The sequence below is a fragment of the Astyanax mexicanus genome, chromosome 1, assembly GCF_023375975.1.
Source record: "Astyanax mexicanus isolate ESR-SI-001 chromosome 1, AstMex3_surface, whole genome shotgun sequence".
Classification (NCBI taxonomy): Eukaryota; Metazoa; Chordata; class Actinopteri; order Characiformes; family Acestrorhamphidae; genus Astyanax; species Astyanax mexicanus.
In genome coordinates, this window is record NC_064408.1 from 87023459 (window position 1) to 87038511 (window position 15053).

At 37.1% G+C, this 15053-nt stretch overlaps 2 protein-coding genes and 1 long non-coding RNA gene across 5 annotated transcripts in view; 1 reads left to right on the plus strand and 2 right to left on the minus strand.

Annotated features, from left to right (window-relative positions):
- Positions 1 to 139: 139 nt before the first annotated feature.
- Positions 140 to 4320, minus strand: LOC111195805 (uncharacterized). Its single transcript, XR_007441265.1, has 3 exons — positions 3747 to 4320; positions 2974 to 3065; positions 140 to 220 (listed from the first exon to the last, which is right to left on the minus strand). It is a non-coding gene; the product is annotated as an uncharacterized LOC111195805 (long non-coding RNA).
- LOC107197709 (neuroglobin) lies at positions 152 to 7673 on the plus strand. The gene is made up of 5 exons (XM_022684183.2): positions 152 to 309; positions 1658 to 1762; positions 2993 to 3113; positions 5238 to 5318; positions 5409 to 7673. The coding sequence occupies exons 1-5, from the start codon at positions 152 to 154 to the stop codon at positions 5526 to 5528; spliced, it is 585 nt and encodes a 194-aa protein (XP_022539904.2). The 3' UTR covers positions 5529 to 7673.
- A 2765-nt stretch (positions 7674 to 10438) lies between these two features.
- cep170bb (centrosomal protein 170Bb) overlaps positions 10439 to 15053 on the minus strand; it is a 30690-nt gene continuing 26075 nt past the window's right edge. Inside the window, exons 16-20 of one of the 3 annotated variants that reach the window (XM_049485177.1) lie at positions 14074 to 14205; positions 12872 to 12960; positions 12571 to 12664; positions 12379 to 12430; positions 10440 to 11289 (exon numbers count right to left, since the gene is read on the minus strand). In XM_049485177.1, coding sequence (XP_049341134.1) covers positions 11114 to 11289; positions 12379 to 12430; positions 12571 to 12664; positions 12872 to 12960; positions 14074 to 14205 — 543 coding nt within the window. In that variant the 3' untranslated portion in view covers positions 10440 to 11113. Of the gene's footprint in view, positions 11290 to 12378; positions 12431 to 12570; positions 12665 to 12871; positions 12961 to 14073; positions 14206 to 15053 lie in introns of all 3 variants that reach the window. The other 2 variants (XM_049485182.1, XM_049485186.1) reach the window with 2 other exon arrangements.

Below are 15053 nucleotides of genomic sequence, written 5' to 3' on the forward strand. Positions count from 1 at the left end.
TGATGTTCTACATTTTACCTACAGTACAGTTTATTTATTTAATAATGAATTATTCATTTGTTTATTGATTGTTGTTTATGCTGGTGTTTTCTTGCTACTTTAACCCACATCTACAGCATTTTTAGTTTTATTCTATTGTGGGTTAGCGGGAATGGGCTGTTCAGGTTCCACTGAGAAGGATCTGCAGCGTGAGCATCTGGAAGAGCTGACTGTGGTACATCTAAGCAAAGAACAGAAAGGGCTCATTAAGGATTCGTGGAGTAAAATTCAGCAAGATGTTACAAAAGCTGGAATCATTATGTTTGTGAGGTAAGTTGTGTTTTAACGTGGTTGATAAATATCCTGAAATATTCAAATTCAAATGATTCAGAAATTTTCAGAAATCTCTCAGTATAGACACACTTAATTTCTGATGTGATTCTGATGTTGATCTCTTTTCTCCAAAGATGGTTCAGGAGAAAGTTTTCACATTCGGTGAAACAATATTGAGATCTGCTTTATCTGCTTTCAATTGTCTACAGAAGCCTTATAATTTTGTGAATGTAATATTATTTTGCCATCGTACTATTACTGAATTCAAAATGAATGATGGTATTTTATGGCAACAACATTTATGGAAACCTTAACTGATCTTGAGGACTGGAAATAGAATTGCACTGATACTGTATCAATATCAGAGATCAATAGAAATAGATGCAATAGAAAGCACTGATACCAAGAAGCAGTTGTTGATGTGCATGTGCACCACTAAATGATGCTGGACTGAAGCCAGCAGCATGTCAACAGTGTATTAGGCTTTCCTTTTTGCACATTACTGCATTGTGGCAATTTTTATTTTATAACGGTTCTCATAACTGTTCTTTTTATATATTAATATAATATATAAATTATAATATATATGGTAAAACGTTTATAAGGGTATATACTATTTCATAGAGGAGTTTATTAGTGGTAAAAATTAAGTTGTAAATACTTTAAAAACATTAATAATCACTTACAACACATTACATAAATAAACAGAACAACAGTGACGATGACTTTTTAACATAAGTGATAAAATAATATATAAAGTCATTTAATGTAAAATATAAATATTTTAATATAAAAAAATTACATTACATTAGGCAAAAACAACACAAAAAACACAAATTGAGAAATAGAACTTTTAGTTGACAATCAACTACGTCAATTATGAAAATTTGTTGATTCCAAATTTTATTGTCAACTAATCGAGTAACTGCCCCACAGTACACAGTGCAGGAACACAATGGGGAATCGGTAAGGGCTGCTCACTCAGTTTCTGTAATTAAGTTTTATCTGCAATAATTTAATTTGCTATGGGAGCTTATGCTGTGTTAAGCAGATACTGGAGTGTCAGATACAGAGTGACATGAAACACTGGGCTGGGCTGAGATCTACAGACAGAGCCAAAATCCTCCTGTAAAAAAAGCAACCTTATCTTGTTTATCCGTTACTCAGGATTCTATTCCACTGAAACATCCACCACTGCTCAGAAATCCAGTGTTAAAATTTGACCAAGTGGAAGATATGTTGAAAAGATAAGCCTCCACAGATCAGATGGTTCTACTGAACAGAATGCATGCTGTATATGGGATTTTTTATTTGAATACAAAACCTTTTGTTCTTTTGATATTAGGTTATTTGAGAACCACCCAGAATGTAAAGACGCTTTCTTCAGCTTTCGTAATGTTGAGGATCCGAGGGTCCAGGCTAGCAGAGAACTGCGGGCTCACGGCCTTCGGTAAGAATGAGCACACTCAATTCTTAATTTGTCCTCCATGCTGCAAACAGAATAATGCTTAAAACTCTATGAGTGATGGTGATGATATGCTAGAGATGAGGGGTCAGGCTGTTAGTCTGTGTTGTACCCAGATGCTCTTGCTTTTAGCTATATGCACATCTGGACACTTTACTGCACTTTTTGAGCATCTAAACCAGGGATGTCCAAACTTTTTTTGTTGGGGGCCAGAAGGAGAAATATATTTGAAGTCACAGGCCACAGACTCTATAATAAAACAAATAATGAAATATACCACTTTAAATAATAGTTTTTTCTCCTTAATTACGGCAACTTTTAGACTCTTTGGCCCCTTTTTTCTGCGCTACAACTGAGCACTCTCTCCGCTTTTAGACTCTTTGGCCTGTTTTTTCTGCGCTAGAAATGCGCACTCTCTCCGCTTTTAAACTCTTTGGCCCGTTTTTTCTGCGCTAGAAATGCGCACTCTCTCCGCTTTTAGACTCTTTGGCCCATTTTTTCTGCGCTAGAAATGCGCACCCACTCCGCTTTTAGACTCTTTGGCCCGTTTTTTCTGCGCTTGAAATGCGCACCCTCTCCGCTTTTAGACTCTTTGGCCCGTTTTTTCTGCGCTAGAAATGCGCACCCACTCCGCTTTTAGACTCTTTGGCCCGTTTTTTCTGCACTAGAAATGCGCACCCTCTCCACTTTTAGACTCTGCCCCGTTTTTCTGCGCTTCAACTTCACTCTCTCTGCTTTTAGACTCTTTGGCCCGTTTCTGACACCTAGTGTTCAAACTTCACAATCTCACATTATAAAAACCTGCTTAACAGCGGGCCAGCTTTCATTTTATTTTTTAAATACCTCGCGGGCTGCTTTAAAAAAGGAAACGGGCCGCAAATGGCTGCGGGCCGTAGTTTGGACACCCCTGATCTAAACACTATTGAAACATTAACTTGATTCATATATTTATACATTAATAATTCATTTTCTTCATTACATCTTATTTGTGCTTTCCCGAACAACCTATTCATCATCACATATGTATTTTTGTTATATGTGTTTTTGAGTGGTATATTAAGGTTTTTGTATAATCTATTCTTATTTAGGTGAGGATAGTGTAAATTCATTCTTTTTCATGCTGTGTGTGTGTGTGTGTGTGTGTGTGTGTGTGTGTGTGTGTGTGTGTGTGTGTGTGTGTGTGTGTGTGTCCTGACCTTTCACCCTTTGTTCCAGTGTGATGTCCTTCTTGGAGAAGAGCATGGCCAGGATTGATAAACCAGAGCGTTTAGAGAAGCTGGTGCTGGAACTTGGAAGAAAACACTACCATTATCACTCCAACCCCAAATACTACATGGTCAGTCTGAAAACATTACTCTAATACTGCTGAGGTGGATCATATTCTAAAATATTATCAATACTGTAATCAGTTCAGCGCTGAGTATTTGATCAGAGACACTGGGTCAATGATTGGGGCTCAGTGATATAGCTAACATTCATGGTTCCCACAGACTAACACACACAGCTGTGATAAATTATAACATGAGAAGCTCCATAATAATGTTTAACAGCAGGTTTAAACTAAAGTGTGAACATGGTTACTTACTTAATAACCAGTTAGCTATTTTATACAAATTAGCTAAAATTAGCATGCTAATCTCCTAATATAAAGATACTGTAAGCTGTAAAATGGACACTAGCTTTTAATGTGGCGCAAACATGATATGCTAAGCTAACAGGTTGATGCATGCGTCATTCTGTAGTCCTCGTACGGCTTCCGTGTTGAAGCCTTTTTTCCCTATGAGGAAAATGAATAGGTTTTCAAAAACCCGCCCGTCACATTTTGTGGTAAATAAATCTGTTCAGACCCCTGTATGTTTTATTCTGTGTACATTTTACTCCTGAAAATCCTCTGAATTCTGAAATCGTTTAAGGGTCGTATTGAGAAAAATGTTAGCTTTAAGCTAATGCTAAAGCGGAGTGAACTGACCTCCCAGCCCAGCTGCAGAGATTAGCCGGAGGACTATTTTCGGCGCAACACCAGCGAACTCTGGCCGTAACTATACAGCGTATTAAACACAGCTGAGCCAACGAATGAACTAACTGCCTGTACTGAGGAGAGCTGAGAGTGTCACAGCATAAAATCACTAAAACATAACAGTGATAGGCTACTCCAGAACCATTTTGTGTGAAGTAAAGGCAGGTACTTAGTTGATTAGTTGATTATTTAGATGTTAGCTGATTATTTGGGTCAGGTGTTGTAATTAGTATACACTAATGACCGTAATTAAATACTAAACCTTTCAGGGAAGCGCTGCTGAACTGAGAGCCACTTTCTCTTATTATCTGCTTTTTAAAGCTCTAACACAGACTATACTGCTCAACATTACACTTCTCAACATTACTGACCGGAGTTCGCTGTTGTTATGCAGAATCCAGCCAGAGTCATTTTCCAGCTGCTGTGCTGTGACGTCAGTTGAGTATTAGCTTAAAGTTAGCATTTTTCTGATTACTCCCCTTAAACCATCTCGTAATTCAGAGGATCTAGTAATATTTAGGAGGTAATGTACACATAATAAAACGTACAGGGTTCTGAACATATTTATTTACCACAGAATGTGACAGAGGCCAGTTTTTGAAAACCGCTTAGACACAGAACCCCAAATATGGGCATGAACAACATGGCTCCGACTACAAAATAAGAAACGACTTCAGTGTTCTATTAGAAACAAATTTCTTTGTTAAAAGTAACTAGTATTTATTTATTTATTGAGGAAATGTCTGTGGCTAAATTTTACTAGATGGCTAAAAATGCTAATTTGCATATTTGTGTTTTTTTTACAGTATTCTGTGGTATTATACAGGTCAGTGCAATGTTTGAGGCAAAATTCAATAATAGAAAACTAGGAATTAAATGAATATATATAATTTTTCCCATTTGGTTCGCAAAGAAGAGATGGGCTTTTTCACACAACCTGAATATAATAAATATTTTTCATTTTTGCATTTTCAGTCCATTAGACTGTAGGAGAAAAGCAGAAAACTAAATATTTTTTTCTCTAAAATATAAAACTTGAAATCAAATAATAATGGACAAATAATAATAAAAAAAACATTTTTATTTTTTTTTCTACACCAAAAACAAAAAGAGAAGGTATACACCTAATGTGCTGTTATACTATTGGGCTGTAAAATGCCAGAATATTTACCTGATAAACATAACACTGACCATACAATGACAGTGGATGAGCATCCTGTGATGAGTGCTAATAAGTGCCTGTGTAGGTAGAGATTAAAAATTGTCATTTCACTGATATGAGGGCAGATGAAAAGATGAAATCAGATTAAATAAATTTTCCTTCTTTGTTCCTTTTTATGTTTTTTTATATATATTGTAAACAGTGAATTCATATTCATATATATATTTTTGTGTTTGGCTGAAGACTGATGGTTTAATATAAAATCTGTTTTTTTTTTTCAGTATCTGGGATTAGAGTTCATTAATGTGATTAAACCAATTCTGAAGGACAGTTGGACCTCTGAGCTGGAGGAGGCCTGGAAGGTAATTTATCAGTTAAATTCTGATTAATTTCTTAATGAATAAAAGTATAAAGCCTATAGGTTACTGTGTTGGGTTTTCTCTCACTTACAGACTCTCTTCTTATATTTGACCCAAATGATGAGGCTGGGCTATAAAGAGGAGGAGGAAAAACAGTGCCACTCTATGGCCAAACCTATAATAGCACAGCCTGCCCCGAAGAATCGAGAGTAAAATTCACAGAGAGCAGAACTGAGTACTTCCACACTTTAGAAACAGACTGTTACACGACTCCAGAAACTACAGTCGTGTGTGCACACACCCCTGTATAAATTAACATGTGTTTCCATTTGTAAATAAATTAACTTTAGTGTACAGTATGAATAACCTCTACTGGACAGATGCCATATTTTATGTTAAGTTTAGTAAATAAATAAAAGGTGGAGTTTAAGGAGAGTACTTATGAATGTGTGTATATATTGAGGTCAGATGAAAAATGTTGTATTTTCATTTTTCATTGTTTTGACAATGTGAATTGTTACATTGTCTCAAAATTTCATGATGAATGGACCAATTGAAATGCCCCAAAATGGCTTATAATAAATCTTTTTGAAAAGATTCCATTTTGGAGTAACAAGGTATTTGCATGTAATGTATATAATGTAATGATATACAGTACTGTGCAAAAAATATGAGAGAAAAATAAGAATATTTCATTGTTTCGGAAAGTAATTCATATCCCATAAGCTAGTCTGAGAAACAAAGTTTAGTTGCATGGCAACCATAAACAATACTAGACTCTGTGAGAACGGCAGCTTTGGATATGTTATAATGAACAGTGATGTAAAACCAGTACTTTCTGTACGAATGTCATTATATTAATTCTAATTATTTATTATTTATTAATTCATTTGCCTTTTCTACATGTGTCTAAAACCTTTGCACAGTACTGTACAAATCTGTTACTCCATTATTTTATCAGTGCATAATTTGTTAGCATGTAGTATAAGAACTGTTTGATAAAATTGGGATATATAGCTAATTTACTGTGTATAATGTAACTGGAATAGTGATTCAATATTCTGCTGTGAAAAGAACAGAGGCCTGCAATTCATATTCAGCACAAGACTGAAACTGATTTATTATAAATGTGATGAAAAATCACATACAGTCTAAACGGTGAGCAAAATAACAATCTGTGTCTGGTGGTGCAGCGCTGCGTAATGCAAGCAAAAACTGCAATAACTTAAAAAAGTAAAAAAACAAATAATAATAAGATTACAGATGTAGAATATTAACAGAATTAATTAAACTTGTGATCTGGGAAGGCGTTCCCAAAGACGTTTCTTAAACGGTCGGGTGAGCAGCACACTGAACACACTCTCTCCAACATTTTAGATGATCTTAACACTAGGATGCATCCAATCACATTACAGTTGGACAGTATAAACACGCCCCCTCACAACAAAAAAGAAGAGTAAACAAACACACATTAATAAAGCCAGTAAAGCAGCGTGGATATAGTGCATAAAAAAACAGTGAAAGAACAAATAAATAAATAACTCCTATTTAGAAATGTACAAGTGTTTCTCCAGTCGTATTTTCTGCTTTTGATCATTAAATTAATAGGTTTATTTAGTACAAATGTTGTTGGAACATCTGTCCACTCAGCTCACATAAATAAAAGCACGTTTGGTGAAGAAGCTCAAGCCTTGACCCGCTGAGTAACACATGCAGCTGCACAAAATAAATTCAGGAGCTCTTCTTTGCATTTCAAACACACCTTCACAGCACTCGAACCAAGCAAACAAACAAACAATCAAACCAACACTTTCTGATAAACAGCTCACTTCAGTACTCTAATACTGTAGCACAGTATTCCAGTACTGTAGCTCAGTACTAGAATACTAGTTTTTTCGGAGTCTTAACATCTGGATTTTTCATTTTCATTTTAAAGATAATTGAATTTGAACATCACTTTTAAGATTTTAAGCTAAATAAATGTTTTAAATTTATTATTCGCTAAAAGACAAACTTTCAGAGTGTGCTCCTTCAGAGAACGCAACTGAATCGTGATTTTTTTTAACAGATCAGGTGAAATGACCTGCAGCTAAAAGTGGATTATGCTAATTTTAGACACAAAAAACATTCAACAGCCAGTATGAAGACTTTCTGCAAAGACATTCAAACTAAACCACAAAATACATTAATATTATAACATTACTTCTGATTTAAAGTGGAGGACAGGAACACATTCTCATACATTATTTTGAAAAAGGGGGTTCTATAATCAAAGGCAATGGTTCTATATAGAACCATAAAAAACATATTTGATTGAAGAAACATTTGATTGTTAAAACTTTTTTTTTTTTTTTTTTTGCCTGGTAAAATAATTTTTTTGTGATGGGATTCTCTTTCTACAGAAAGGAATGGTACTATATCCGTCCACTATTATAACCAGCCAGAGTTTATAAAGTCTCTCAGAGTGCTGGAGCAAGATGTGCTTGGGTGTAACTAAGGCTCTTGCACCTCAGGTTATATCTAAAAGGTCTTCTCAAGAGAAATAAAATCTTTCACATCTCAGGGTGTATCTAAAAGCTCTAATATCTTGGGGTGTAAATAAAAGCTCTAAAATAAAAAAAACTGGCATCTTAGGGTGCAAATAGCTCTCACATTTTAGGGGTTATGTGAAAGCTCTCACAGATGTTACTACAAGCTTTCACATCTTCGGGAAAAAATAAAAGCCCTCACATGTTAGGGTGTATCTAACAACTTTCACATCTCAGGGTGTATGTTTTTTAGTCTTAAGTGTATTCCTAGAAGGGGTGATCTGTCTCTTATTTATTATATCTTACATTAATAAATTCAGCTTTTCTGCTCTGAGAGACTTTATAAGTACAGACCTATAAATCCAAGATTCAGGTCTAAAAATCTAACTATAGTGCTACTGTACCAGTGACCCATACCCAGACACACACACACAGTCTAACATAACATAAATGTTAACAGCTACTTTATGTACTCATCTTGTATTTCTGTAAGGAAGCCATCTTTCATTTTTTCTTGCAGTGGAACAGAAATGTACAAGATTCCAAATAAAGACTATTAAAATGGTCCAATTTTTGTCTATTTTAGTTCATTATATAATTTGAACACACAAACTGTTCCTTAAAGTTGCTGTTTTAAAGTTTGGACAGTGACGATTAATTTATTGTATTTTTTTGGGTTCACGGTTAAGTGGACTGTTTAGTGACCAGACGTAAAATGCAGTTTTAGATATTTTAAAAGTAAAGTTAGAAGGTGCTTTGTTCTCCTGCATGCCATGGTATACAATCCAATCATAAATACATTGTTTAATCATTCTAATATATGCATACATTTACCATATTTGTTCATCTCCTGTTTTTTCTTCCTGCAAAAACAATGTGTATCAGTGTTTTTTAAACATTTGCAGTATCTTATTCAATTTAGTCCCATCCTTACAGTAACACTGACCCATAAACACCCAGTCATACTTTCCAAACTCACACAGAGCACAGCACTACACACCCACTTCTATCTCAAACTGATCCAGCTCCTCACCTACACACACACACACACCTTCTGGAAGGCATACGAGATTCATATTTATAAGGGAATGTTTGTGTTTGTTTATCTTATCTGTGTTCTCTGGACTTTTACAGTAAACATCACATGACTTCAGAACAGCCCTGACTAGGCCTGTCACAATAACTATACGCTTTTTACAACAACATATAGTTGTCCACATTGTTGATATATTGTGTGATTATAAGACTATTTTATGCCACTGATATAATATTATTAATATACTACTATATTAATGCAGTTACACCCTTTTAAAGTGCAATGAACTTTAAATTGTTAAGAATATTCAAATTCCTATATAACATATATACAAATCCTGATGAAATAATAAATAACATCCCAAATAATTATTCTAAAAATAAATAAATAAATACCGTATTTTTCGGACTATAAGGCGCACTTAAAAACTTTTAATTTTCACAAAAATTGACAGTGCGTCTTATAATACGGTGCGCCTTTTGTATGGATTTTACTCGTCAGGTTGTAAGGAGCGGTAAACACACACTCCGTGCAGCGTTATAGAGAGTTTCAGTGCTATACAGAGTCCAGAGCCGTGCAGCTCCGAGGCTGAGCAGCAATAGCATTAGCTAGATGCTAACCGCTAAGCTAGCTAGCTTATTCACTGAGATCAGTATTATCTAAATTTTACTCGTCAGGTTGTAAGGAGCAGTAAACACACACTCCGTGCAGCGTTATACAGAGTTTCAGTGCTATACAGAGTCCAGAGCCGTGCAGCTCCGAGGCTGGAGCAGCAAATAGCATTAGCTAGCTTATTCACTGTTCAGAGATCAGTATTATCTAAATTTTACCCGTCAGGTGTAAGGAGCAGTAAACACACACTCCGTGCAGAGCAGCAATAGCATTAGCTAGATGCTAACCGCTTAGCTAGCTAGCTTTTTCACTGTTCAGAGATCAGTATTTTCTAAATTTAGCACTTTTAATACTGCTGGAGCAGTATTATTAGAGTTAGATGCTAATCGCTAAGCGTTCACCGTTCAGAGGTGAGTTATCGGCCTGTAAGTCTGTGCTGCTTTGCCTGGCTAGCATTAGCTAGATGCTAAGCGCTAACTCTCTCAGAGGTGAGTTTTATCAGCCTGTAATCTGCTTGTTTACAGTGTTAAAACAAGCTACGGGGGACGAATCGCTAGCTAATACCTCACTGTCTTACCAGAACACGCAGGATTACTCAGTGTAACGCTGTCGTTTAAGTTTGGGTTAACTTTACTAGTTTAGGTGACTAGCTAGCGTGCTAGCGGATAGCTATGCTAACGCTGGTGCAGCAAGCCTTAGTGGACATCTGGAAATCTAAGCTTACTGTAAATAAACTGAAGCACGTTACTCACCCAAATAAACAGTTTTCAGGAGAGGAATCTGTGTAGATTAATATCCAGCACTCGTTTGACTTTGAAAGAGCTAGATTTATATATACTGAGACGCTCCACCGGCAAGCGACCACCCCCGGTGGGGGAAGGGAAACATGGCGCCACCCCTGTTCACTTTGATATAGGCACCCTTTCTAGTGTCACTTAACGCGCCTTATAATGCGATGTGCCCTATGTATGGAAAAATAGCAGAAAATAGGCGTTCTTTGATAGTGCGTCTTATAATACGGTGCGCCTTATAGTCCGAAAAATACGGTAAATAAAACAACCCAGTTTCTCTTAAACAGGCCCATATACTGGCGCTTTCACATTAATTTCACAGTAATTATTGTGGCAGGCCTAGCTCTGACTAATCAGCAAGGAGATCAGGTGATATTCTCAGAAGCACTGCTGTAAAAAATAAATTAATAAATAATCATAATAACAACAACATTCTAACTCATTATCATTCACCGTCCACAACAATCAAAAACATCTTTAGCATAAATTACGATTACTGACAATCACAGCAGAGATGAAGAATAAGCCAGTCTCTGAGGCAGGTCATGGATGCGCCTTTTTCAGCTTTCTGGACACGGTTCTCTCGATCCTACAGCGATCGCTCTTCAGGTCCTCCATGGGGCGCTGTGGAATTGGAGCCTAACACACATTTAAAACAGCTTTTTTTTGCCTAACTTTACATTAGTGTGTGCAGCGTAGCAGCAGCAGAACTCTAGAAAGCGTAACAGTATTTCCACCAGTAATGATACAGTATGAACAGAATCACGATGGTTGTACTAGTGCCCTGCAGGGGGCAGTCTTCAATAAGGGGGTGCAGCACAGGTAGAGCACTCACACACCGTAGCGCTCTGTTTCCTTCCCTCTGCTCCCTTTTTTAGCACTAGCATTAGCATTAGCGCCAGCAGAGCTGGAGAACTCCCTGGAGGATGGCTTGCTCTTTGCTGCCGGTGCTGCGGGCTCTGAGGGCAGCTTCAGGGTTCCACCCGGTTCTACAATTGTGTTGATCACTGTGGGATTTCACAAACAAACAGAAAATTATTTTTGGTTTGCAACCAAAGTGCAGCTGCACACAATATCGCTTATTTTAACACTGACTGGACAAAAAACAAAAAAACGGTCACACTCTAATATTTTGTTGGACAGTCTTTAGCTCAGATTGTGGCGCACATTCACTGTGTCTTTGTTACTTTAATGATGGTATAGTCTGACCACTGCACAAAGTCTTCTCCAGCACGTCCCAAAGATTCTCAATGAGGTTAAGATCTGGACTCTGTGGTGAACAATCCATGTGTGAAAATGATGATCTCATGCTCCCTGAAACACTCTTTCACAATTCCAGCCCCATGAATCCTGACATTGTCATCTTGGAATATACCCGTGCCATCAGGGAAGAAAAAATCTATTGATGGAATAACCTGGTCTATATTCAGTATATTCAGGTAGTCAGCTGACCTCATTCTTTCAGCACATACTGTTACTGAACCTAAACCTGACCAACTGCAGCATCAAACCCACATCATACTTTACTACATCAATTACTTTTTTCATCCAGGCAGTGTAGTTATTACAGTTGCATAGTACATACTAATATGTGTAGTGAAATTTGATAATGAGTACGAAATTTTGTTGATAAGCCCACCTCCATTCACCCTTAGCTGTTTGAAAAAACATTTTTAGTCGATGCCTCCAACAAGCTTACAATGATAGAGATTTGGGCATAATGTTTCCCATGCAAAGGAATCACTATTTTTATATCAAAAACAAACTCAAAGTGGAAATGCATAAATTCCAGCTGTGTGAATGTGAAAATATTTCTATAATATTTGTGCACTTCCAAGGATTCCTCTATCCTTCCTATTTCCTTGTGCTCATAAATCATCATGACTTCAATAGTGCCATTTTTAATAACAGGAAGTGATAAAGCATTGCTAACAAACATAATTGCAAGCCTTCTACCACTTGCATCATTGTCCACCCTTTCACATTTATTAGACAAGACTAGCCCCTCCCTGCCTTTTTTTGCATTGCACTGTGGGACAATAGTGTCCATTGCAACCACACTAAAATCAGAAGTTGTAGCTATAGCTATAACTCACCTTCTAGCTGCCTCTGGACTCTCCGTAACTCCTGCAGGATTGAGGAGATTTCCTGTTGCAAAAGAAAGAGGTTACAATTGTAGTTAAAATTGACATGTTAAAATACATACTTCATCTAGGTTTTCATCATGCCAAAAGCAGAGACAGCAATGTGGACAGTGGACAGTACTGTCAGTGGCAGCATATTCTTACTTTGTTGGAGGTTTTAAGGATGGGAACTTCATTCTCAGCGTTGATCTTTGCTTCAATCTCCTCCCACACCTCCGTCTTATTATGAAACAATGCCCTGAAAACACACAAGCCTGGAGTCATGATATCAATTAACCAAAAAAAAACATTGAGTCATTTTCATTGTAAAATAAAATTACTATAGATAAAACATTGATTAAAATAAACAATAAACAAGACAAAACATAAACTATATGAAACATAAAAAGCGAGCCAAGCTTTAGAGCATTCAGGATTGAACTTTGAGAAATTCGTTGTGTCTTACTTCATTTTCTCGGCCAGCTGTTCTGTGTTCTCTCGGATAGCCTGGGAGAGCTGAGACACTGGGTTCAGCATCAAATTGTCCAGAATGACCTGCAGGACAAGACAGACACGACAGAAACAGATTAGATGCATTTTTAAATTATTTAGACAAAATTACTGATTGGAGTCTTCGATATTACGTTTGATCTGTCTTTAGCTCTATCCAGACGGGATTAGTTTCTCAGGGGGTCCTGGGGTCCATTTTCTCTTTTTTATGGTGATTATATTCCCGTCCAGAACGACCATGTACATGTTTTTCTCAGACATCCTCTGAACTATCTACTGTTTTTTGCTGAACTCTGTGGTCCTCCAGTAATTTTAGTCCCTTCCAGACTCACATCTCTGAGTTTCATCACCTCACGTTTAATAAAATAGCTATTTGTTCACTGCCACGCACCGTAATTACACTATGGCCGCACGTTTCCACGAAGATCCGGTAAAAAACAACAGCGAGTGGAAATGGAGGAGCTACTGAACGCGATATCATGTGACAGAGAAAGCCCAAAAACTCAAGAGTTTACAAGAGTAACAAGAGTTTTATTACTGAGTAGAAGTGTGAAATATTTTTCACAGATGTTCCCCTGAGAAACTAATCCTCTCCGGATTGTGCTTTACACTGAATGCAAAATATTATTGTTCGCAAATGCTGTGAGCATCAGAAGCTCCTTCTACACTGGTACAGATGGGGAAAGCTCATCACAAATGTCAGGGTTTTGTCAGTTCCATTCAGATTGTTCATCCACGCTAAATTGTGTATACACTCTTCTTGTATCACTCTGATTTGATTAGATGGTAGATTCAATTTCACAGTAGCTGGATTACAATTATTGTGGTAAATTTAAATGAACACATCTGAAATGATGCAGCTGTGTAATTTTTTTTAAAGAAAGATTTTCTGTCAGTACCACTTTGTTTAAGCTGGTGAGTGTTTTTGCTAAAGTGTCATTTTGAGACTCTTTGATGCTACACAAAATCACAGAGTGATGTGATTAGTTGGTTTGCGTGTCAATCAGATGGCCCTTTCCTGCCAAAGTACGCACTTCTTAACCAGAAACGAGAAGCACAAGACCTCTGGCTTGGACGGGTAGACGGTGCTGTATCCACAAACTACAACTATAAAAAAAAAATTATAAAGAGAAAGATGAATCAGTGTTATAATTTGACCTCTTCCCGGTTCCAGGGACGCCGTTTGAAGCCATCCTGGTCATTCATATTTGAGTCCTGGTCCACTGGACTGGTTGATCCTGGGGGAACTTTCTGGTAGTTCAGACTGGCCTCGGGTATGTGCTGCACAAGCTGCAGGATAATCAGGCACGTTAAAAACAAGCAAAAGCAAACAAATAACTGTTTGAATTTAGGCTAAACTGAGTCTGAACTGAACTGAACTGAGACTGGGGTGGGATTGGGTGCAGGGCAGCTGCTTAGTGAGGGCGTGTAGATGAACATGCTGAATGTGGTGTGAAAGGAAATAAAGGGGCTGAATGTTCACAGACATTCTTAAAAAGAGAACAAGGCCTGTAAATACTGCAGATACAGCACCGTCTACAGTTATTGGCACAAACTATAAAATAAAAGTGAAAGTAAAGCAGCCAGTGACACAGGAAATCCCAGCTATTTTAAATCCTGGCAGAGGGATAAACCTAGCTGTCCTCTGTCTATATCTGTGTTTAATCATATTGGCTGAGCCACTGGAAGCCGCAGGAGTGAAAGCCTGGATACTGAATTGTGTATTAATGCTCTAAAATTATTAAAAGTTATTCTGAGCTGCAGCTGTGATGCTCAATCCAAACAGATCAGAACGATCAGAATTTTTAAACACACCGGTTAATTAGCTAAGTGCATGTGACACATTAAGAGCTTATCTGTTTAAAAACTTCAAAAAAGAGCATTAAATCTCTTATTTTCTCTTAATGTCAGACAGTAAGTTCATTTGTGCACCATATTCCTAAACTACTGTTACTACTTGTCAGTATACAGTAAGCATACGGTTCATAGAAAGACTGTTTGCACTGTTTTGCAGCTATTTGTGTGAACACACAGCCCAACCATGGGGAAGAGCATCATGCTTTCAGTGAGACAGATGGAGCTGCAGGAGTGAAACAAGGCATCATTATCGTCATCAGAATTCTTTCCACCATCAATAT